Source organism: Saccoglossus kowalevskii, chromosome 7, assembly GCF_978046115.1.
Source record: "Saccoglossus kowalevskii chromosome 7, keSacKowa6.1, whole genome shotgun sequence".
NCBI lineage: Eukaryota > Metazoa > Hemichordata > Enteropneusta > Harrimaniidae > Saccoglossus > Saccoglossus kowalevskii.
In genome coordinates, this window is record NC_140647.1 from 14,066,343 (window position 1) to 14,093,256 (window position 26,914).

The 26,914-nt window shown below is 35.0% G+C and overlaps 2 protein-coding genes across 6 annotated transcripts in view; both read right to left on the minus strand.

Annotated features, from left to right (window-relative positions):
• The window catches only part of LOC100372131 (dihydropyrimidinase-like), a 47,630-nt gene that overhangs the window by 4,524 nt on the left and 16,192 nt on the right, over positions 1-26,914 (minus strand). For 3 of the 5 annotated variants that reach the window (XM_085501134.1, XM_085501133.1, XM_085501131.1), the window contains exons 1-14: positions 17,627-18,389; positions 9,697-9,785; positions 8,093-8,277; positions 7,190-7,354; positions 6,716-6,777; positions 6,065-6,145; positions 5,394-5,462; positions 4,324-4,444; positions 3,932-4,088; positions 3,248-3,389; positions 2,389-2,559; positions 1,744-1,836; positions 1,201-1,287; positions 837-1,017 (exon numbers count right to left, since the gene is read on the minus strand). In XM_085501134.1, coding sequence (XP_085357260.1) covers positions 837-1,017; positions 1,201-1,287; positions 1,744-1,836; positions 2,389-2,559; positions 3,248-3,389; positions 3,932-4,088; positions 4,324-4,444; positions 5,394-5,462; positions 6,065-6,145; positions 6,716-6,777; positions 7,190-7,354; positions 8,093-8,277; positions 9,697-9,785; positions 17,627-18,049 — 2,026 coding nt within the window. In that variant the 5' untranslated portion in view covers positions 18,050-18,389. Of the gene's footprint in view, positions 1-836; positions 1,018-1,200; positions 1,288-1,743; positions 1,837-2,388; positions 2,560-3,247; positions 3,390-3,931; positions 4,089-4,323; positions 4,445-4,722; positions 4,844-5,393; positions 5,463-6,064; positions 6,146-6,715; positions 6,778-7,189; positions 7,355-8,092; positions 8,278-9,696; positions 9,786-11,333; positions 11,528-17,626; positions 18,390-26,914 lie in introns of those variants that run through there. The other 2 variants (XM_085501135.1, XM_006821950.3) reach the window with 2 other exon arrangements.
• LOC146740260 (zinc finger protein 862-like) lies at positions 22,649-25,597 on the minus strand. The gene is made up of 4 exons (XM_085501791.1): positions 24,410-25,597; positions 23,816-24,172; positions 23,453-23,703; positions 22,649-23,261 (listed from the first exon to the last, which is right to left on the minus strand). Exons 1-4 carry the CDS (start codon positions 25,595-25,597, stop codon positions 22,706-22,708), a joined length of 2,352 nt encoding a protein of 783 aa, XP_085357917.1. The 3' UTR covers positions 22,649-22,705.

Here is a 26,914-nt window from a genome sequence, read left to right on the forward strand (position 1 = left end):
AGTCAAAATTTGTCACTTCAATTTTTTTCCAGATTTTTCTTCAAAATTTTGATCAAGGTCTGTAGATTATTTAAATTATTGTAAATTGTATAGAAAAATAAATAAAATAGTACTCTAAGGATAATACTACAATGTGTAACTTTTAGGAGTCAAGCATAAAGCATATATATTATTATCCAATACCGTATATACCCAACTATAACAGTTAAGGGACCTTCTCACATTATCACAAAATTTAACATTACATTACATCAATACGAATTATAAATGATATCTATCCAATTAAACATTAAATTTGTATCTTAAACTTCTGTGATAATGAGATGTCCTGAAAAGTCACAAACTTTTATTTGATATTTTTTGTTCAAGGACAGAAGGGACAGTAGATAAGATGATGGTTGAACCACATAAATGTATCCAAGATACTAAGAGTAGGGCTCTTATAAAGATCTGAAATCGTTTTGATAAGTAAGTGGAAACTGGACTGGATGCGAGAGCTGAAACACATAAACATACAGGGACAACGAAAAGTAGAAAGATGAAAGTAAAGAAACGATGAAAGAAAAAGATTAATGAAATTTGAAGCTGGGGCGTAATTCACAGTGCCAGTACCAAGATGACTTACAATCTCATAGGGCAATGATTTATACTGAAACCATGACAACCAAAAGCATTTCCTATGACGAAATTATCAAAATAAATATGTAAGAATAAAAGGAAATCAACCCTAAAGCACACATTTCTGCCCGTCTTCATGTATTTTCACTTGCTGGAAAATGCAAATGACAATGGGGATCTGAGAACCGCCATAAGATGAGGCTGTTGATTTTACTTACCAGACAAACTGAAAGTTGACGCATGTAGATCTCGACCACCATGACGTGAAGTTGGTCGACTACTTAAATCCTCATCGTGGTGGGTGAGTGGGTCAGATGGCGAAGGGCTTTCTATTTTCTGGGAGGGATCATAAACTGGTCCCTCGTAAGCTTCACGCTCAACGGCTTTTGGTTGATTCAGCTGTAAAAAACAATTATGAAGTATTGCTTTAATCCACACGAGTCAAGTTCGCCTGTACTTTTGTAAACAAGATTTTTCCAGAGTATGAAAAGATCAGCATCATATACACCATGCTCTGAGAATAGCGCCCTCACAATGTATTATTGATACCTACCATAGAGGGCAGTTACACTAGATTCTTACCTCATCTCTACGTTTGATTTTCGAATAACAAGTTGGCGAGTTGACTGGATTTGGAATGAAACGACCTGCGCCTTGAGTCACATGCATCTGAAAGGAAACAGTGACAACTCTCAGTTATTTGCAGTATAAAGAGTTTTATTTATAAGTCGCGTACCACAATCCAATTGTAGAGGCAATACCACTGTTCAGTTTGTATGACATAATCACCGTAACATCACCCGAGAAATGTTATACATTTTTTTAGACCATTAATCACCCATTTGTCAGCTGCCGTTATTGTGTCCTGTTGCATCATGCATTGCTCAACACATTTCCTCAAGAATTGTCTTGTGTAAACCAGCTTTTCGGCTCACTATTAAGGTGGAAATATTACATAGGTGAATACTGTTAATCAGCCTATTTATAAGCGAAAGATGAATTTCAGTAGGATGGAAAGTACCAAAGTCTGTCACAGTGAAAACTTGGTTTCACAGATCAGAGGGACTTAGAATTATCAAACCACTAACATTTCTGACCGGGATTAACGAAAAAAACCCTACTCACCACACCTTCATCTACGACCAGTCTACCTTGACAGACAACAGCTACTGGTACACCATGACATTCCATTCCTTCAAAGATGTTAAAATCAACAGCCTAGATAGTAAACAAAGAAAAATCCATTGATGGCATTAGGCACCTCACAATACAATAACTTTCAGTGTTGGACTTGGAGTTTTATCTGTGACCCAAGTGTTTGAGGATCAATTTTGATCAGTGACCTAACTGTTACTGGACTCAATTTGACCATAGGTTATTGGACTTGCTTTGAAAAGTTACTAATGTTAGATCTGTATTAGAAGTCGCAACTCCAATAAAAGCCACACTCATTTGTATGAATAATTGAGAACCAAACATTCATCATTTCTCATATGTGTAGATGTTCTAATAGAAACCGCATCCCCTCTGTTGCATTCTACAGCAGCTTCTACTGGGGTAATACAGATTTTACAGTACATGTATTTGCTATTTGTAAGTAAATTCTACTCTTCAACAAATTGTCCAGGATTTGCAATGAACATGACAATCCCCCTGATAGTACCAAAAACACACATTATGATACAATGTGGTAAAATATACTTAAAAACAACATAACACATCAGCATATACATCATATACCCGATGGAAATAAACACGTTATTTACATACTTGGTGATGGGTATCTTTGGATATCGTCCTTGTCTGATCGGGATCCCACACAACAATATCAGCATCAGAACCAACTTGGATTACACCCTTCCTAGGATAGATGTTGAAGATCTTGGCAGCATTTGTACTGGTCACAGCCACATACCGACACGGATCTATCTTACCAGTGTGCTAGCATAAAAAAACCCAGTGAAATACCAGGGTTAGCGTACTGCATTTCTTCTTTATATATAACTACATGAGCTAATAGTAACTAATGGATGTGCATTTGTCAAAATTTTTTATGTGATTTAAATAAACACACTTAATATTGAAAATTCTGAGTACTGTATTTGCTCAATTGAGAGCAAATGTAGCAATATCAACATCTTGGGAGTTAGTTACATTACATCTATTTTTATTTCTTTTGTATTTGTAAGTTTTCCAAACACAATTCACATACAAATATGTTCTTGATGCCAATAGTTTAAACAGTAAGAAGCTAAAAAGATAATTTTTACTTCACTTCACATTTAATGGAACCAGGAATAATTTTTACATGTACATACATTATTGGAGATGCACTTATGATGGAGCAAATACAGTTATATAGTGAGAAGCTAAGGAAAGGCGAGGAAAAAGTACTTTGGGATTGTTGTTGTGTTGTGTAACAAGACTACCCCTACATTTAGTGGAGTTGAGTTTGAGCAGTTTTCCTGACTTATTTTCACCAGCTCCTCAATCAGTGTTCCACAGCAGCCTGCGCAGAGAACATAGAAATACTTGGTACAGTGGAGCATGTATTAGCAGCATAGAACGTTCTGTGACGCAGCTTCGCCCCCATAAATCATGTCAACCAAGAAATCATTCCAATACTTACAACGCCTTTCTCCCAAATAACTGACATTCTGTCTTCAACACCATTTACGCCATTAGGGATTTTAGTGAAATCATCTTTACCCATAGCTTTCTGGTTACTGTTGAAAGTACAGTTGTCAGTACCAGTCAGCTGTAACTCATCGCTGTATCGAAACAAAAAAATGTACATTAATGATAAATTGTAAATGATAAACATAGTAAGACAACCATGTGTACTCAAATTATTGTAATAACTAAATATTGACAAGTTATCCCTACTGGGATTTTCAGCAATTACAATAAAGTGATACGAAGAAGATGCATTGCATGTCCTCCTTAGATTGAGTAAAGATATACGCTGTCGCACTGTGACATCATTTGCTTACATTTTTGTCAACTAGCATAACAAATGTATCTCACTGATCAACACTAGCATGCGATCTGCTGTTACAACATAGACAGCTACATGTATATTTAATAACAGAAGCAGTGAAAATGCAATTGTTTTATCTTGCTGAGTGAACAATAGGTTCTTGCCAACCAGTTGTGTGCATGCACACAAAGTACAATGGCCTATATAGCACAGACTACTTTGTACAATGCAATTTGTACATCATTAGAATGCAAAGTGTACAAAGATCCCAAGATCAAAATCATATACAATGCACAGAAGCACCTATTTGGTGTATAAATGTTTTTTACTTACTTGGCAAGCATATCCATGAGATAACCAGGAGTTGTAGTATCCGGTCTAAGCGGTGGTCCTAAAACATAGCCAGCAGCATGACGCCAGCATTTATTCCAGTAATGAGTTCCATTACATGCCAAAGATGCAGCAATTGGTTCTCCAAAGACAATATGACCTGACATGGACACAATGACAAATAGAATGATTATTTTTATGATTTGAAAAGAATCACATGTGGGGTGCAATAGCTAGTTTATTGGGACACTAACAAGAGAACTATTTAGCTGAAATGGATATAGCACTACCAGGGAATGTATATAGATGATATCTATCCATAATGCCATGGGACAAACCCAGGAACTAACTGCGACAAAATCCATAGTTTATTGAAATTGGTATCAAGCAGGTACCTTTCTTTCTTGCTGCTGATATAACATTGGCTGCACTTTTACTCATCACATGGACAATGTAAAGTGGGCAGTTCACTTGATTGGCAATTACTATAGCACGATTTGTCGCCTCGGCTTCAACCTAGACGGCGTAGACGTACAGTACAACATGCAGATAAAAGAAAGACAAGACAAAAAAACAAAGACAACAATTACTTTAAATAATGTGAACGTGCCTGATCCAAGCATTGAGTGAGGTATAGTGTCTATAGTGTGACATTGAAAATTTGTTTCAAATTTCAGTTCATATTTATTTATTTATTTATTGTTTGTTTCATCATATCAGTGGGGGAAAATCAAGACAGTTTACCTCTCTCAACAATGTGCTTGTGCAACATCTATAATACATTTAATTGTCACCTTTCTTTCGTGCAGCGGCAATGATATTGGCAGAACTCTTACTCATCACCTTGACAACGTACAACGGTACAGATGTCTGACTAGCGATACAAATGGCTCTGTTTACCGCTTCTGCCTCCACCTAGTATGTGTGTTTAACATTGAAATAAAAACGGTATCTACAATATTAGTATTGATGACTTATATCTATAGTTTAATTACCCAGCATTCATTGAAGTAATAGGTAATTTACATACTAAGCATCTATGATATTCTGGACGGTTAATAAGGTTAGTCATTTATTGGCACATGACGGGAAGAAGTATTTATTTTTTCAGTTATCATCTATTTATTAAATGTGAGGTTCAAAAGTTGAAATAAATGTCATATTTCTGGCCAGTAACTGAATTATAGGACAACTAAAATTTGAAATTAAGCTTTTGGAAACCATCTTTTTTTAATTGGACTCCACAGCAACTAGTTAAAAAGAAATCAGCTAATGATTGCCTTCACAAACAATTCTTAACTGTTGGAAAAACAATAATTAAAGATAATTCTAATAAGACACTCAGTGAAGTTGACAAATTACATACAGATATCAAGTTTGGGGAGTAATACATTACATGTATATCTTTTCTTAACCAATCAGGGTATGATCACAATCACTGAATATATTGAGACGTGTAGCTTACCTCTTCTGGTCGGCACATTTCATGTCCCTCTGGTCCAGTGATACCCAACTCCAACATTTTCTTTGAAGTCTATTGTGAATTACCAGAAAGTCATTAAATAGAATTGTGGCGATAAAAGTGGAATTTCTGTTAAATAACTATAAGAAATTGTATAATATGTTGAACGAACCTATGTTGCTATATGATTTGATTTTAAACAGTCAATGTCGAAATATCAATCTTTTCGTATTGTAATATGAAATACCTCTTTAAAATTCTCCATTTTTAAATGAGAATAGCACATTATTAAACATAAACATACATTGTATTTAAATTAAATTCTTTCACGTTTGTCAAATCCTATGCCATGTTTTGACACCACTACAATGCTTAGTCCTGTTTTTTTCGTTTGATTTCACGTATAATACAGGATCTCGATAAAGACAGAAAATTACAAATATTTATGTATATAAACAATTCAATAATAGTCTTCTGAAGAGTCTACTATTCATTTCAGTATTCCATTTTATAAAAAGAATTAAAAGTAATTTCATTATACAAGTACCAGTACAATAATAAAATATTACTTCAGACCACACACAATAGCAACTTTTTACTTGATACAAGTAATTGTTAGACAATTTATTGACGATATACACATTAATAAGCGAGGAAAACAATAAATGTATTACCTCAGCAATCAGATCTCCATTCTCTGCATGTACTTGAGCCAAAGCACGCAACTCTTTACAGCGATTGAAGGTGTGATATAACTGTAAGAAAATAATGAGTACACCTATGTTTAGAGGAATAGTTCAGCTTCAAGGTGTTCTCACAATGAGACTGTTGGCTCTTTAGCTAAATTGAGATCGTTATAATTCATTCATTGAGTCAATTGACTGAAGAGCTATTTCAAAGTTATTTTGAAGTCGTTCAGGAACATGACATCATTGGCACTCAGAATAAGAAAATATGTTGGTTACATTAAATTCTTGGTGTCTATATATACAAACATTTTGATCCACATCAATCATGAAACCATGGATAAATAAAATATGTGCACATTAGGACACAGCCACTTTCACCTAGGGGTCCTAGGGAGTGGTAATGACTTTCACTGCGATTCTAGGGAGTCACTGACTTTTACCTGGGATCCTAAGAAGTCACAGTGACTGTCCTGGCGTTTGAGCAAGTCAGTGAACTTTTATTGGGATCCAAGAGAATTAAAGTCACTTGAGAATTTTTTTTTTTAACACAGTCAAAATATTTAATCATAAAAACTGAAAGCAGTGAAAATTTTATTTACATTTTGCACTGAAAGCAATACAAAATAGTTGACTAACCTCTGTATCATTCAACATAAAAACATCCTTATAAGCCATGAAAGTTTTGAATGAATTCACACCTAAAACAAGTAAAAACACAAATTATTAGATGAAAAATAATGAAAACGTATTCACATGTAAATAGTAAAAGCAATATACATACAATGATTTTATAATCACTCCAAGCAGTACACAAATGCATAGAAGAAAACAGACATAGGCAATATAACCCTCAGATTTCTTCGTCTTCAACTTGCCTCAGATATGACATTTTTTATGTTTACACATAAAATAGATTCAAGTAACAGGTCCCGTTCAAACGGCAAATTATTATATTTTTTTTATTCAGATCAACAGACAAAGAGTTAAATTTACAGAAGAGATGTGAAAGAAACATCCCAATTGTGCAGGGACTGTCTTATTTTTGCAATGAATATGCCAGGTGTATCCCACAAGAAAAACAGTCGTGTATAAATTCCTGTATTTTGTTACCTTTGTCTTTGGTAAGTACTTCCATTTCTTGGGATACTTTATCACCCCACCATGTCACGGCCATATGCAGAGAATAGTCACAGCAAACTTTAGGGTCGGCCCAGGAACGCCATTTCTCGTAAGCTGACAACAACGACTCTCCTTTCTGCGGAATCACAAAATCCACTGCAGAAAGATAATTGGAGTTAAGGTGAATCTTAACTCAAGGAATCAAAGAAGTTATTTAGTACACACCACATTCATATGAAACTTATGTTTATGCTTGTCACTGGGAGAATGCATTGAATTGTGGGAAAGTCAATGTCCATCAATGCAAATCTTACACACATGGCATAATGGTCGCCACATTTTAATGTTTTTTGCGTTTTTAACTATGTGCAAGACACAATGTACACAAGCTTGGCAACTTGCCAACATTTCGCATACTTTCATGCATTTTTCCTTTTTAATTTCATTTTCTATTGGTTAAAGTGAAAATACTGTAAAATAGTTTGAACAGTTATTTTAGCAAATTAATTTACATTAACAGAAACTTAAATGGGTGTCAACAATCTCTTTTGTGAGAAGATATTCTTTTTTAAATTAGTAAAATTACAGGATAGATAAATTGGCAAAGATAAGATGTTTAATAGCTAAAAAGGATTTTTTTCCCCCGGAAGCTAACAAAATATGAATAAAACATTTTACAGATTCACAGATTAAGTCAAGTCAAGTCAATGTAAAAGTACATGTGGCCGACAAGATAAGGATTAATAAAATACTTTTTCTACAGGTTTACATGTACTATTATGCATAGTCAATGAAAATAAGTAACTTAGACCAAAGAGTCTTTTTCTTTCTTCTGTGAAGATAAATTACTGTAACAATAAATCAGTTGATAGTACTGATGAATCGAGTACTTACTTATCATGGTTGTACCACCAGCCAATGCAGCCTTAGTTCCTTGATAGAAGTCATCAGCAGAAACCGTTCCCATAAATGGCATTTGAAAATGTGTATGTGTATCAATGCCACCTGGCATGACAAGTTTGCCATTGGCTTCGATGATAGTAGCACCACCTGGAGTGATCAGGTCTTTACCAACTTGACTGCAATGAGAAACCAACAGATATTCATTTTAATAAGAAATGGCAAAATGCTACATGTATGTACCAATTAGTCAAAATGGAATCACCAAAATTAAGTTGAGTCTACTTGTTGACTACTGGGGTTGTGGGTGTGTGCGAGGGGGGGGGGGCTTTGGTCTTTAGGAACAAAAATAATTTGTATGTGAATGTATAGGTTACTAGGCACAAAGAAAAATGTTGTGACTACTTATCTTTGTTTTCAAACTTATTTTGTTTACAAAATGTGAATTTAATTTTACAAAATTATATATTCCATATCTATTGTGAAATGTTTTTCAAATGTTTTCAATTTATGATTTTCTGTTGCGTCAATGACACGGCAATGAATTAGCATCACTAGTTGCATCACAGCAAATTTGTGTGCATCAGTGCTGTGTCATATAGGCTTAGAGGGCACACTTGTACCATTTTTGTATATTTTTAGACTACTGATGTAAATGCAGTGTTGGACAGAGACAGTATTTTTATTTTGTTCAATTTATACAATGTATAGGAGACAGTGCCCTCAAAAGCACAAACAAAATCTAAAATCATGAAATATATGTTTCACGTCTGGTGGGAACACTGTAAATGAACAGAATTTCCCTTTTTCCCTACAGGTCTTGATTCTGTATGCTGGGATTATTTCATGGAAAGTGACAAAAGTCAAATTTACTTAAAGGCCCAGGTATACTATAAATACGCTCCTAAACAATAGGGATTATGGCCTTGCATGTCACGCTGTAGTAAACAGCTCCAGCCAAGCTCCGGTAAAAACGCGTTTTCTCGAACTTACAGATCGATTATGTCGCGCCAAAGTAACTATGAATATCACAGCAGTGACTGTGTGTAGTATTTATGACAATAAATAGTGTACGAGCTGAGATTTTGGCGATAAAAGTCAAAAACACGAACTGGGGAAAGTGACGCGCTCCTAATCTTGAGTAATTAACTCCTGTCAATCAAAGTCAAGTGATGTTGGGCCGCTGAAACAGGATGCGTCATAGGCTATGCAAGTGATTAACAACACTCATTAGCATAGCCCAACTTCCAATTCACACTTACCCGGGGCAAGTGAATTGGATCTTTAAGTCTTATCAAGATACAAGAATAATGCATATAGATGCATTGACATCTACCCCTAAAATTAGACATGCTATACCCCTAAGATATTGTTAGTTTCAAACCAAGCCTCAGTTTAACTGCACTTTATTCAAGGCCACAACATCTAAAAATTACTTTATAGACTACTGGTACTTAAAATTATGAAGGAAATATTTTAAGGTCATCAAGTCAGGAATTTTGAGCCTTCAAACCCTGCAAAGTACAAATATAGAGCTGATAACTAATTTTTAAAATGCCCCAAACCAAAAATGACTAAAAATTGTGATAATATCTTACCGAATAATGCCATCTTCACAGTAGACATCAGCGTCAAATGAATAGTCAGAATTGACCACTCTACCACCCTTGATTAAGATTCGTTGAGTCTGTGAAATAAATACAGTAAATAAATAAACATGTTGTTGGTACAAAATTATCAAATTTGAGAAATATTTGCAAAACAAAACTGAGAAATAATGTAGACTGGATACTTGGTGATTTTGGTCTTCTATATTGTAGTATCAAAAATACAACAAAGCCCAATCATTTCCTTATCTGATACTAATTTTGACAAACATACAATGTAACTGGACAAACAATAAATGTAATTAATGATTATAACATAAAGATTACGAATACATTGTAATAGTAGACAATTACAGATTAGCTGGCTGTTCTTATAAGGGGAAGGGGTCTGAGGAGAGTTACTCTATGTAAACACATCAGCGGGAGGGAAATATGAAGATCCATAATTAGTTGTGAGGGGATTTCAAATTAGTTTAACAAATGCATATACACGTACATGCAGCTTGGTAACGTATATTTGTGGGTAGGGAGGGTGCACATGTACAAGATAAAACTTGAATGTAACAGCACAAATAATGACATGAGGGTGTTGAGTTGATGTCACACAGGACAGATATTAAAACACCCAACATAGTATGTATATACATGCACAGTGTTAGCAGCATATCATTTGGGCTGCCATCATGCAAATGTACTTGATCATTTAAGTATTACAGTTATTAAAGTATTACTCATGTTTTCAGCATTTCAGTTGGGCGGCCATAGCGCAAATGTAAAGGACGTGTTCTCAGTGTTTTAGTCCAAATACAAATTTATTTATAAAAATAAAGTTGAAAAATGAAACCTGTCTCAACACTACACCAAATTGATTTAGAAAATTGAAAGTTTTTATGGCTATTTTCACAGGTAAATAGTGTATTAGTAGCACATTTATTATGTGAATGACAGCAGTGTGTGTAAGATTAAACTTTGACATATTTTAATGATTCAGTGACAAATGCAATTTTGGGATTATGATTACATGTGTTACACATATTAGGAATGAAATACATTGTATTTGAATACATTCAAGTAAATGGCAACATTGTATACGCATCTGAAATGGAACATTATGTTAAGTTATGAGTAATTAGTTATGGGAGGTCGGGAAATACATGTAGGTACGTACATTTTGTACAAGGAAGAATAAGCGAAGACAGATGTGAAATACAAAGCTTTTTGAAATATGTGGCAAATAAAAGACATATGATAATGTGAATGATTTAATAATATATGAAAGTGAAGATACGAAAACATATGGGTACAGACAGCAGGTATGAGAATAAATCAACCACACCAAATAAATGCGCCTATAACCGTAGAGCAGCGATTCCAAGAAAAAGCTTATACAGGATGTTTATAAAGCGTTCTATTGTAGAGCATCTCAACATTTACTGAGGCAAAGCAAAGTAAAGAAAATATCAACTTTAATTAACCATTAAAGTATAAACCAACTAATATGACTTCCGCTAAAGCATGGTGAAGTTACACACGACAGAAACGACTGCTTCAAGCACCATAACCCAAAACTTAACTATTTAACCTGTGCCTAGAAATGGAATATTTTTGTACAATATTAGTCACCATACCTTGAGGTGGGGGACCTTCTTCAGAGACATTTTCTCTTTCTCGTGTTCCATTTTGACTTTTAACACTTAACACCTTGACGTTGTAGTTGATATAGATTGGTTGGACTCACTGCAATTCACGGTCCAACAAGGGGCTTTCACGCTCAGTATGTGTTGTTATATAATGATATATATCAACCACAAAGCTATAATACCTGTTTTTTTTTTGCAAAAGTCCATCAGTCAATACACGTGCAATATACATGGAATTTTAGTGAGTTAAGTGGTTTATTGAACTACCTAAGGTGTTAGTAATTTCTAGTGTAAAGTTACTACTGATGAGAAAAAGCAAGATTAGTAACATTCCCATTGTTATCGCATACGCTTAATTAATTAACTGAATATACATTTCCAAGTTATAATTATTTTGATAAACAAACCGGAAGATTTCAAATTCTTTATCTACGATGCTGAACAATATTACTACTAAACTACAGTGTGTGAACTGTTAACATTATTTTTTTAACCAAATATTCATGTCTGAACGATAAGATTAGATTTAAGTACATGCTTAATTGCATTAGGATAAAAAATGAAGAATTTAATAAACAACAATAATAAATATGAATCTAAAATCACTACAATGTATAACTAAATTCTGAATTTCCAAATATTATATTTAACAGATCTATATATAAAGTTGGGAAAAAATATGTGAAATTAACCAGCAACCAATGTCTGTTTTTATTAGTATGTTTTCTCACAGGAGATTGTTAGTAATGCAGAATGATAGAAACCTTATAAACCATTTTACATCAAGGCAGGTGTGGTTCCCACAACATCGATATAACTGTTGCTAGGGAAGTGAAATCTGAAGTTGCTTGGTTACGGTTAGTAATAGATGATTTAGTATCTTTCCAACTCAAAAATGAATAAGGTTGGTACATATTTAAAGCAGAGAATATTATCCATTGTTTATCGACATGTATGGGAACATTTCTTAATTAATCACAAAATCACAACAAAGAAAATACAATTTAAATATAATTACGCTTTTATGACCTTTATTTAATACTTGTATACATAAATTGTTATAAATAACTATAGGAGAAATATTTGGTTTAAATTTAGCTCATATGATGTTGGAGAAATTAAATTACCTGGTTTGAACAGGAAATACTATGATTAATTTAGCTTTGAATCATATAGCTTCAGTTTGGAGTATGTTATGATGATTTTGATGCGTACAACTGCATGACATGGGTTAAGCTGGGCAAAATATTCCAGAAACAGTTGAACCAGCAAATGAATTTTAAATTTCCTTGTTATTTACATCAACAAATTTCTGTTCAGATTAATCTATAATACTAGGCAGGCTACGGCTGCTGACTTGCCTGGGCATTCCAATGTCACATACCTCTTTTAAATATCAAGGTACCAAACTGCAAAACGCCCTACCAGAGACTCTTTGTAATTGCATGACATTAAATACAACTCGAAAAAAAAATATATTGTCTCCTTAAGTATATTTTGGTAATTTTCAGCTATATCTAGTGTTTTTTTTTATTTTATTGGATATACTATTTTGTATAATTTTTGTTGTATGTGTGTTGTATGTTACAAGGTCTCATTGGAAAGCAGCTATTTATAGCTGAGTTGGGCCACCCTGTATAAAAAATATTGAATAAATAATGGTCAAAGTGTCTTGACCTTATCGATGAACTTAATTTTTGTAAGAAAACATATTGAAGCAATCATTCAAAATACTTGTTTACAAGATCAAAATTAAAAATGTTGATGGATTTAGAAAATTAACAAAACTTAGTATTCTTAAAAAACAAACTGAATTTCAGGTAGTCCTCTGGAGTCTGAACTAAGACACAATAAGATTTTGAGAGTGAAAAATATTTCAGTATTGTTTTTCTCAGATCAACCCAAAAGAAGCCATGGAATCAAGGGCTATAGTTAACTTAGAATATTTACTAGTTTAATTCAATAAAGTTAATTGTTACAATGAGAGTGTTTAAAATTAAGGTGAACTCACAGACTCCCATAGTTGATTAGGAGGTGTGCATCACCATATTAGGCACATGTGAAACAAATCATTTTATTTTGGTGTGATTTTAAAGAATTCACACTGAACCATTTAAGATAAGCTCACATTTGTATGAAATTGTAAATTATCATAATGAGAACAGTTGGCCTTTTAGCAAAATTAAGGATCTGTTAAAATTATGCCAGATATAAAATGGCTTGTGCTTATTTTACATGTGATTACTGCATTTTTCTGATACCCTATTCAGGGCAATCTCTTGGTGCATTTTTTGTTGATCATAAACATTCCATTATAGTCTAAATACAATAATCATGAAATGAGGTTACAAAATATCAAGCATATTTTTGACACTATTCTAATTTTAATAGTCATCAGGCATGATTGGTTCTAAGATAGGCATCACAAAAAGATCAAATTTTACATTTTTCCTCATAGTGAAAAAAAATACTCAGTGATTTTAATGAAATATTATGCATTGGTTCAAATTATGTTGGCAAATAATAGAACAGAACAAGTTTTAAATGAACACATTATACAAATGCATTGCTTTAGTAGCAAATAATCACAGTAGTATAAAACTGGTCAGCTATTTTACGGACGAATTAGTCATGTTTTATCCAAACATTGCCTATGGGCAAGGTTTTAGATGGGCAGTGTATTTCTACCTTTGATAATGAATATTAGACAAGGGGTACTATTCTCTAATTTTTGTGGCCACATTCTAACAAGACCAAGAGAATCAGTTTATTTCAAAGACTAATAAAAAACAAAATTAATAGTTGCCTAAGGCCAAATTCAATAATTCATAATAAGTTTGGACAGGCAATTTACATCTTAAATGCACCTTTTTACTGTGTGTAATTTTATAATAATTAATTTGTAAGGCCTGTATTTCATATATTTGATTTTTTTGTATTTCTTCCATTCATGAAGCATTTTGTCCCAAACATAAATAATATACAAAGACATTGTCATATCCAGTATTATAGACATTAGATATCATAAACTTTAATTCTGCTAACCACAAGAACATAACATTTTTTAAATTTCACTTGGGTTTTTTAGTGCATGTGTACGCCAATCAAAATGTGGCACTTTCTGACATCCAGAACGTAACAACTGACGTATGAATTCAATTCACAAACATAATGAGCTATGTTCCCAAGTCACAACATTAACATAAATCTGATAATCAAACCCAGTAAAGCCAGTAAACTATAATTCCTCTTGAGTACACATTCATTGTCCGACCATCAAACCACGTATTATGCAATATAAGACGCCATTATGTGGAAATCTCCACGGTACAAAGGTAGATCCAGAACAAGAGAAAGTGACACACCCTAAAATAGATGCATTCACTATGCCAGACATGTGTGCACGACAGCATTGTAATAGTGATCACGTACAAGAATCCTAGCAGACGCTCACATCTTCTATTGGCTAGTATACGTTCATAATACCGCAGACGTTTGCATTCATTAATATCATGCAATGTCTGTCACTGGTTATGACAATTTCATAGAATACAGAAAAGAAAAGAACACTAGCAGACCTGCACACTATTTATTGTAGTGCTTACAAAACAGAAAATTTAGAATATTACAATTCATAATAATTATAAAGTACAATTTGCTTCCCAATTATTTTATTTATGTTAATCAAGTTTGAATATTCATTAAATGTCTATGATTACTTCTACCTCAAAAAAATTAAATTGATTACGAAACTGGAGTGCTCAGCTGCATGTCCATTGCCATTAATTACCCCAATAACAGACACCATTAAAACATAATAAATTTTGTCCTAACTGGTACTAAAATCTAATTTACTGAGAAAAATAAAAGATGGGTCAGGTTAAAAAAAAATAATTGAGTACAAAGTTGATGATTTATTATGTGTGGAGTAACTTGCCTAGATGCTAGTATTACAAGACACGTGACGTGTCAGGTTTACATGTAATGAAAACAAAACCTAATGTGATAGACTGTATCAGTTTCTTTACCCAGTACGCTTCCGTGTACTTTATAATAGTATATTGTAAAATGCATTAATTTCAGAAGAGACAAATCTCTACCAGTTACAACCACAACAATTTATAGTGAATCACAGCAACTTTCACAAAATTTGTAATTAAGCCTATGAATCAGCAAATCGTGCAAACTGCTTGCAGCTAAAATTAAATGATTTGTTGTATATGCATGCGAGAAACAATACGAGAGAGAGAATGCAAAACACAATATATGTAAATGAGATGTAATTAGGATTTCCCATTCATCAAAAAGATTGTTACAGGATTTACATAAATAGATTGAATTCAAATAGATCAAATCACACAATGAGGTCAATTGTATCCACTTCCATGTTTCTATAAAATACACCCACTAGCAGCTGATTTACTATTTTAAACATCTATATTTTATCATATATCTATTGAGAATTTTTTAAAGTTTAAGTTCAAAATTCAACTTAATCAATTTAAAGTTGTTATTTTGAATATGAAAATATAATCAAATTTAATATATATATATCATAAATATTGAAAAATAGAATTTTTTTTCAGAATCACCTGACATGATGCAAGTTAAAGTAAAACATTTTCTTGGTAATTTCTAAAATATACAAATTTATATTATCAGTAATTGACATGAATGCTGGCATACCAAAAACTGAAAGAGGATCATTACAAATTCTTGCATTGGTATTTAGTGTGTGGTTATTACAATATACCGTAGTACAGTAATTCGACCCACATATAGATACACCAACATTGTACACTGCCAAGTGACTTATTGCGGTTCAACAAACTATAACCACAGGGGGAAAACACTGGGTAATACTGAAGCACCAATATTACATTTCCTCAAAGAACTAAATTTTAGATGATTACAATGAAGCCTCATCCCCTTCCCCTTCTGCATCGCACCACACATATATAATGGTTTCACCCAAACAGGCATACAAATGTAACCATCCAGGTTTAACTTTGCAATACTACATCATTAAAATAAAAATTAATAAAGTCACTATTAATGAAATCAATTTCATCACAAAAATTCAATTTATCGCAATTCTCCCCAATTGTATGTGGAATATTATTTTAAACAATGGTGTGCAAGTTATTGTACAAATTAAATTTAAAAATATAAATCTAAATACCAATCTGGTTTTACATTAAAGCGTGCATTTCACATAGGTTAGTGTTGACACAAAGCAATAATCCTGCACATGGCACCAACAATAGGTAAAAACACAACTTGTGATAGACCAATTCCATCATACGCTTGGATGAGTTTTATTCATTTCAAACACGTGTACGTATCAGTGGGAGTTCATGGCGAACAAGATTAATATGTATTTTTAAACTCTGTCATACAGAGAGGGTTTTGTTGTGGCATTTTAAAAATATTTGAACATGTACAAAACAAAACCTTAAAATTAATATAGAAGCTCGTCTTTATGTAGGTAAACTGAATGTATAAATAGATGAGAAAGAACAATTATGACATCACCATTATAATATATCAGAAGTTGAAAAGCAGTTAAATGCTTTATTAGAATAGAGTGGATTTATGACATCAATTAACTACAGGGGAAAGCTTCTCATTTACATGACAATAGACGAAAGCACAATGAGTTCAATTTGTGACATTACTGGTAACAGACAGATTTCTAAGACAAAGAGAAGACACATAACAGAATCTTTGTAGTTTTGAAATTACTCAAAGTAAAAAAAAAAAATTATGAATGGGATACGTTGTTTATATTTGTAGTTGGACTAAAGTGGTAGACACAGCTATTGGTTTTTAATTGACAACACCCTGGGAGCAGACAATTTATCTATATGTTTAAAAATAAAATTGATTGCAAAATAAAATGAAACAATATGTGGTTGCAAAGCAGACAGGATGTTTATGTCAATTTCATGAGGTGCATTACAATATGTATGTAGTTATAGACAGATTATTTAAATACATAATGTGTCTTGGTAAGTCATAATGGATTGCAGTGTATCTACCTTATTAATATTCAGCCTATGAACAAGTGTAGGAGGCAGCCATGTTTACTGAAATCAGCAAGCAGAGAGGAAAGCATGGTCTAGAAATAATACACGTGGGCAGGGTGGGGAGAGGAGGTTTGGCTACCAAGTACGTTTTCACAATTTACTTGCCAGTATATGATGGATAGATGAGTTCAGGTAAAGAGGTCATGGGAGGGTTATGGATGGGTGGTGAGATTAATCACGTGTTAACATTACCAGAAATCTTTCGTTGACTGGTACAGCAGTGTCCGCCTCTATCAAACTGTCGGCTTCTGTTGGGTCAACAGGACTTGTTGGTGCAGCCTGATTTGTTTTGCAGTTAGAATTTCCGTTACGACTGGCATCAGGAATATTGTAAGATTCCAAGTGTTCTGGGGATGCTCGATAAACAGCCCTTTTATCGGGTAGTTTCAGTGTACGATCTATCTCCTTAAAAACAGGCTCAGCATCCTGCCTACGGAATCCCCCTAAGGGGAGGGAACCCATTTTTTCAGTCACAGTCGCAAACATTGAATTGGTCACCCTCCGGACAGGTCCAGTGTCCTTATCTCCTTCCATAGACTGGAAAACAGCTTCTGGATTAGACTCATGATGATCTTCCTTCGTTGTCAGTTCTTTTTCCTCCATAGCATCAGCCATCTTCGAGGGATGGCAGGCCGAACAGAGACCGGTGATATTTGGTTTCCACAGGGTGGCGGTGGTTTGGGGGTTTTATCCAAAACAAGGGAAGACTGATGACTAAAAACTAGAATTCACTGCCGAGCATGGTACACTGCACAATAGCACTGAATAGACTATTGATAATAAGGTGGTTCCGTCAGCAAGTATTATTCATCATGTTTCAGTATTCATCTCACATACAATGTGCATAGGTCCTTGCAATACTCAACACACACTGTAGTAAGGCAAACAGCAGACACAGTGTCCCCCACAACAATATTTAAATTAAGGCTGGGTGACTTGACAACCTGCCACTTCACAGTACCTCGACAGTATAACTGAAGTGACAGTGGCACATATAGGTGGAGTACAAGGTATTATCATAATAATATGTCGGAGGCCATCAGCAGGGGATAGTGCATTACCACCAGCCTATACATCTTTCCCTTTGTATTGACACAGCTTAATACACTCGCACCCGTCATAAACGACTAATCATGCATATATTAATAAGCAATTTAGGCAATATTTTACAGCTTTGAATTGAGATATGGTATTAGATAAATTTACTCATTTTAACATATTAAGTAGCAGTGGAATTCTTTTTTTATTTTGCTGCCTGGTAGGGATTCTGCTGATGAATCTTGCAATTGATATGCTTGGATTGACTTGCTGGATATTATTACTGTCTATAAGGGACTTCACAGCATTCACCCACCAAGAAGATTTTTTTTTTTAACAGAGACATTACTTAATTTATAAATTGAAATTTTGCACATGGTGACTGAACAAATACGGTACTCAATAAATTTTGTACTTATGATTCACATTTCAACAAAACCACAATTTATCGCTCTCACTCTAAATATTATAATTTCTGAGTCATCAAAAATGACCCTATCAAATTGAACTTGTCAAATTGGAAAATATTAAATACAAACACACAATGAAGACTCCTTAACTTAGTGTATAAAATTAACAATAAAATGGCTTTGACCACCTAAGCACCTACTAATTAAGACTACTAATTACTCGTTATAATTGAATTGTCTAAACAGGGAAGCCCATCAGCTGTGTTGGCAAGATAGAGTAAATCTAATTGTTTTTTATAATTAAAAATTCAATTTGTTACAAACAATGGTGGCAGGCTATTGTATATTTTTTACAAACTTTTCAGTCTGATCTCTAAATTATCAGGTAATATTTCGAACATAAATTATTTTAAGTAGATCGATCAAGAAATACTGATTCATGGCACCATATTATTAAATGAACATATTATAATTAGGGTTACCAGCAATCTCAAATTCTAACCACATGAGGGCGCTATTTGCTTACAAATATTTTTCAGAGATTTAATTTATTCACATAGTCAATCAAGCAAAACCACACCTAGCACACAAAATTACACACAATTATATTTCAAACAATACTATCATTTACATGTATTTTAGGACAATGATTACAATGAGGCCAATATAACACAATCAGGAACAAACTGTACATTACTGAAAAATACTTCATTTTTGCTTTTGAATAACTTTCAGTAAGGAATGATTCAGTTAAAATAAAATCCTGCGAATATACCTTTTTTCCTATATTTTACATTCAACTTGTCAAAAATCAGTGAAAATAAATTCCATACAAAACACCGAAAAAGTCTTTTCAGCGAAAATTAATTCTAGCTAAAATAAAGTATTTTACAGTATTACAAATCAAGTGTTGATACAGTTATCACATTGTTTTAAAATAAACCAGAATCAAATATCTACTTGTTTCATCATATGTAATTTAATTTATTCAATGACAAAGGGTTATAAAAAATAAATGTTATGAATTTCATACAAAAGCAAAAATGGAGTAAACCATGTTAAATTTAACCCACTGTTGAAAAACAAGTGTGAACAAACTAACTTGGTGTCACCTTAGACTAGTTCAGCTCAGAGTCAGAGGGGCTAGTCTTGACCCCGAGTTCCGGGTTTAACTCCAAGATGAGACACATGTGAACAAGATCTGTAGGTTAAAACAATGTCCCTTCACAGAAACCTGATAGTAGGTAAAAAGGATGTAACTGTGACCAGTTGAGCCCACTCAAAGAATATTTACAAAGCAATCTTGTCCTCTGTTTGTCAGCACATGTGAGAATGCCAATTTAACCACAACATAAAAGGTGTGATTAGCAACAGTATAAATATAAAAACCTGTTCTATATACATGAACATGTGTCGTGTGTGACCACACCCCCTTTATTAAAGAGCCATCCAACATCTTACTAATGTTGCACTCATGGGGACAAATGGTTAGTGCATTTGTACTACAGACCAGTATCCGATTACATGCATGCACACAGGCAGGGTAGAGTTTATTGATATTCAGTATCAAGTGTTTATTTTTACAGGACAGCAAATTATCAACAAACCTGCAATGTCTGTAAACATGATGGAAAAGTATAGCAGGTGCTACTTCCACACTGGAGGATTCTGGTAATATCAAATCTCTACCATTTCACACCCAAAGAAACTGTAACATATTCAACATATTCAAACAGGAAACTAAGATCAAAAGAGATAAAGAAAACCTCTGTAGGTAAAAAAACAAACATTCAGCCTTAAAACTGATACACATGATATAGAAAACTTACTAATTTTTTTGCCTTTATAGATTTCACAGTCATAGTATATATGTATGTAAGGAATCTGGTGCAATATCATAATGACACAAAAAATAATATCAAAAGGGTTAAAACCTAGAAATGTTTCAATTAAATTTTAAGGAACTGCTAGTTAATAAAAGTATAGAAAGACCATAGACCATGGTTTTTTAAAAAAACAAACAATTTATTAACATTTAATATCCATGTGATCCAATATGATATGTGGGCATCAGAAGAATACAGAATGCATTTATTTTCCAGTAAGGTAAGCAGGAAGCTGAAAAAATGCTCACAAATTATATCTGAAATTTATATGTATTTGAGCTATAATCTAAGACGAGTATACCAGCTTGCATTATGTGTACTACTAAAACATGATACGTGTAGACTGGCGACTTCCAGGATATAGAGAGTGCAGCGTAAGGCAGATAACCGGGTCAGATGGAAATACAGGACATGTGTACAGTAATCTAATGAAGCAGATATAATCCATAAGTATACTAGGACAGACAGGTTTGAATGTTTGATTTGGCAGTAATCAGTTGGCAAATGTAAAGATATACTATGACGCCGATTGTAGTAACCAAGCACAAATGGAATAAATCTCTGATTTAGAGGTTATATTGGTAAACAAAAAATTGCACTTATTGGCTTCTGGACTATTAATAAACAACTAACTTTGACCATTGTCAGTTACATAAGTGAAAGTGCTACTTTAAGTGCAAATACAAAAATTTGTTTTCACATAATATATTCTAATGTATACTTTTTTTGCAACAAAAATAACTCCACACAACACAAGTGGCATTTTCCTTCAATATAACAGTACTTTAATTAGAGACACTTTTACACAAAGGTAGAGTCACTAAACAACTTGAGACTACAGATGGTTTAACTACTCTGGAGGTGATTGATAGGACCACCTACCATGATGTCATCACCTCTGTCTTCGACTCTTAGTGTGATTTCAAGATCCAATGTTTTTTATAAGTGAAAATGGCAAAGGTTAAATTGTTTTTCCATTATGTTTTGTTTGCACATAGTGACCACCAGATCTGCAGACTCGGGTTTAGGTGAAAAGTTTGCTAATCACCAATCAATCTGTATGTACATGTACTGAGGGAGACTGGGCACACTGGTTCATACACATATCACACTGGCATAATAAGTGCGGGGTACATACAACACTAGTACATAGAAGAAGAACATGAACACTGGCCCATGGACCAAGCGGGCGGCAGTGGCCCATGGACCAAGCGGGCGGCAGTGGCCCATGGACCAAGCGGGCGGCAGTGGCCCATGGACCAAGCGGGCGGCAGTGGCCCCTGGACCAAGCGGGCGGCAGTGGCCCATGGATCAAGCGGGTGGCAGTGGTACACGGACCAAGTGGGCGGCATTGGCCCACGGACCCAGTGGGCAGCATTGGCCCATGGACCCAGTGGGCACCAGTGGCTGATGGACCGAGTGGGTGCAGTGGCACATGGACCAAGTGGGCGCAGTGGCTGATGGACCGAGTGGGCGCCAGTGGCCCATGGACCAAGTGGGTGCAGTGGCACATGGACCAAGTGGGCGCAGTGGCACATGGACCAAGTTGGTGCAGTGGCACATGGACCAAGTGGGTGCAGTGGCACATGGACCAAGTACATGTAGGCGCAGTGGCACATGGACCAAGTGGGTGCAGTGGCTGATGGACCAAGTGGGTGCAGTGGTACATGGACCAAGTGGGTGCAGTGGCACATGGACCCAGTGGCTGATGGACCAAGTGGGTGCAGTGGTACATCAGGCCTCGAAAATTTAAAAAAAAATGTACTTGCCACAGGACAAGTAGATTTTCAATATCACTTGCCCTGATGAAAATTATGCTTGCCCCATTTTGCATAAGTGTATAGTGTAACATTATGTGAAGAAAACACACACGATTAGGATTAATGGAATACATTATTTATTTCATAACAGTTACATCATCACATTCACAAATATTGCTATTTGTTTACTGATATGATATTGTTCTCTGATTCATCATGCTGAAGAGCGTGTCCATGTATATGTTTCGTTCCACCACTTTCAAGCCAATGTTGAATTGCTGGTAGTGGATTGAATTCTACTATGGTTGGCCCATGTAACATTGTACGAAGCAAAGCTTGTAAGGATGATTGCTTTAGACAGGAGCGGTTGGCAGTTTTGATTTGCTTCATGTGAGAGAAACATCTCTCACAAGTTGCAGTACTACAGCTAATTGTAAACATGATATCAACCAGCTTTAAGATAACATGCAGATTATGAGGCCTGATAGTAAGCAGATGCTGGTACATCTTATATATCCCAGTGACAGGTAGATCTTTCATCCTTGATTTTAAATTGGTGTACTGCTCAATGCCCAATGCCACTTCCTCCTCAGTAAACAGAGGACTGAAGTGATTAAATAGAGCAGTGACATCATCTACACCATGAAGTACAAGTTCATCCCTTTCTGCTGGCCAACGAGTTATGTCGAATGCTTCAAAGTAGGAGATAGGTGGCTCAAAGAAGTTGTCAAATCTGTAAACAAAAATGTATATGTAAATTAAAAACAATATTAGTCAGGTAAGTGTTTCAGTGTATTGCTCTTATCATGATATAATCTGTAACAAATCAAATTGATGTATGGTAATTAGCAGGAATTATGACATGGTGAGCCAGCTAAAAAATGTCACAAACATTTAAGAATACATAAATAAATCTATAAATACCTTTTATCTACATATTTGCAAATCCCATCAATTAACTGCAATAAAACTCGGTCTTCTGATAAGTTAATTTCAGCACATGGACCATGAAGGGTTAAACTACCAAACTTCTTATTGTCATGATCATAAAGTCTGGAAAATTCTCCCATGTTTGCTGCATTTGTAGGTTTTATTTTTAGTGACACCAATTTCAATATTGCAGCTTCTAATTCATGACAGACCTCAGTAACTAAAAGATCTTCCCTCTGAAAGATCTGCAACAAGGGATAACACATACATTAATGAATTTAGACCACTTGTTATGATGACTCAGAATGACTCTCCAGTTAGTATATGTAGTTGTAATTGAATTAAAATAAATTTTACCTGGGAAATCTCGGCTACTTTTGGAAGTACATCCAACATGATATGTAAAATTTTGACAAAGGACACACTATGTACTTCTTTAAGCCATCCCCGTGCTTTAGCTGCAGTGTCATCTTTCCCAGAACCAACATCCTCCAAATGAGATGCCACAACTGATAGACTTTTCTTTATGGCTTTAACTGCCCTGACCTTGCTGGATAACCATCTAACCTTGGAGTAAATCAACAAATTAATAGTACATGAATATAAACAAGAAAACGTACAAGATCTTTGAAATATGCTAAGTTTATCAAACAAAAAATCTTCACAGTATATAGAAAAATTGAGGAAAATTAACATGCAAACCCAAAAATCATTCTAGTTAAATTAAATTAAATTTAAAATAAAATAAGTGTCATTGTTGCTTACTAGTATTACCATGGTAAATGAACAGAAAAGTATATTGTACATTTCTATATTATTAATATTATACTTGAAGGCAATTATATACATAAGGGATTTCAACACGCATATTGAATAACCCAGTAAATATTTGTTTAGACGAAAATAATAAAATTGTGAAAAATAAGTAATTAAAATTTATTAAACACTGACCTGTTTGATATATCCAAGATGTGCCAATTCCTCGTCCAGAATTTGTGCAACTAACTTTAAATCCCGTCTCTGCTTTGGGCTGTAGTGATAAAAGTTAAAGAGGCCTTTCACGGTGTTCTCAAACTTGTTTATTTCGGGAAGATGCTTGACACTGTCAAGTACAGCGAGCTCTAACTTGTGAGCAATACAGTGCACTGGTATAACGTAGGGTGCCTCCTCCAATATATGGGCAACAACTCCCGACTTCCGTCCTTGCATGACGGATGCGCCATCAAAATTAGCACAGACTAATTTAGGTCCAGGCTTGTCACGCGAAGTCATATTTTCCATGTTGAGATTGACAGAGTTCAGGCCGTCTTTGATCGCTTCGTACACACCAAGTGCATGGGAATGGGCCGGCGCTTCAATGCTTACCATCGTCGTTACTGGTACGCCCTTAGAAACGTAACGAACAAAAATATTTTCTTGTTCGATTATGCTGACATCGGCACTGCCATCAGCTAATACTGACAAGAAAGCTGCATCTTGAATTTCGTGGATGTTGTTTTTCTTGATGACAGCGGCGATATGTGTTAGGAAAGCACTAGCAGATTTGTCGTTCTGGTAGTTATCGCCGATCTCTGCGCCGACTTTCCTCAACAGGGCACATTGCATCGGCATGTCTGACATCGGTTTCCCATACTTGGCAAGCATAAACACTGTGCTAAAAAGGTTGCTGTATCGTCGTAGCTGGTCGTCATTCAATTTACGCATAGCAAGCCCGATAGGTGTCGCATTTATATTTGGAGATGACAACTCGTTGGGACTTCCGATGACCTGTGTGACGTCGTCTCTACGAAAATACGCAAAGCACTCCAAGTGTGGGCGGCTGCTTTCATGTGATCGTATTGATTCTACGCGAAAAATATCGCAACCATCAAAAAAAGCATTTCGCTTACCCGACGGTTTTGCAATACTGGGATATTTCAAACAAACTTGACAAAACATTTTATCTTGCCTGTGTTGTAGCCATGGCCACTGATCGATCCATTTAGGCAAAAACTTTCGTTGGCGCTTTGAATCATCATAGCGTTGGTTTTTTGACCTCTTGTCGACCTTATCTACAGTCTGATCTAAGCGTCTTTTGTTGTTTGCCGACGATGGTGACTCGGGTGCCGATGGTTTGGTAAAATACCTGACGATACTCATGGCTATGATTCGGAGATCCAGGCTATAGACAGTTCAAATGAACCAATTTTGAAACCAAAATTTAAAACATAAAAGTCGTAATTTGATTGGATTTCACTTATTTATTACATAAAAAGTTGCAAGATAAACCACTTCATTGGACGAAAGAAAAAATAAATGACAGCTATCACACGCTTTCCCACGCGTGACTTTGGCGTAAAATAGAAACATGTTGATAATTTGTATCAGTCTATCGCGCGCCGAGCTTAGGGAAATAAACATCAGCTTCAAAATGGCTTGCCCGTCGGACGAGGACGTTGTTGATTTCACTTGCCCTGACATAAAATCTAGTTGTCACGGGCGTCGGGCAGCGATAATTTTCGAGGCCTGGGTACATGGACCAATTGGGTGCAGTGGTACATGGACCAAGTGGGTGCAGTGGTACATGGACCAAGTGGGTGCAGTGGTACATGGACCAAGTGGGTGCAGTGGTACATGGACCAAGTGGGTGCAGTGGCTGATGGACCAAGTGGGTGCAGTGGTACATGGACCACATGGGTGCAGTGGTACATGGACCAAGTGGGTGCAGTGGTACATGGACCAAGTGGGTGCAGTGGCTGATGGACCAAGTGGGTGCAGTGGTACATGGACCAAGTGGGTGCAGTGGTACATGGACCAAGTGGGTGCAGTGGTACATGGACCACATGGGTGTAGTGGTACATGGACTAAGTGGGCGCAACAAGGTGAAATAGAGCATCTTTGAAAGCAATAAAATCACACGTAGAAAGCCTTCCGAACCAGGAACTAGTAGTGTAAAATTTATGCAAATTTATGCAATTTATGTTTAAGTTTCATTTATCATCATTTAGTAAAGAAATCACTGAAATGATTTACCATATCCATAAAATATGCTGACCGAAGACTTTGTAACATTCAAAGTTTCAAACAAACTCTCGGCACTCCTCGCATGATATAGGTGCAGCAAGGACGCTGACTTTATACATACTTTGTCGGAAAATCTGTGTAGTCGTATTATCTCAAACGCTGCCGCCATCAAACAGACTCTTACCGCATATTGTTCATGGCTGGTATTAGTAGATGGATTACGCAACATCCTGTGTGTAGATAGTTTTAATGTCGTCTTTCATGTCTGAATTTATATTTAGTATTAGTAGTAGTTGTTTACTTCAACTGTATAAACAACACGTGTTAATTATCTCTGTATTACTGAGAAATAAATCAGCTCTTCTTCAGGTTTGAAACAGTCAACATCGCTTTGTTTTACTCTCTCGCACACACACATACGTCGAACCTTTTCCCACATTAGAATTTATGGTG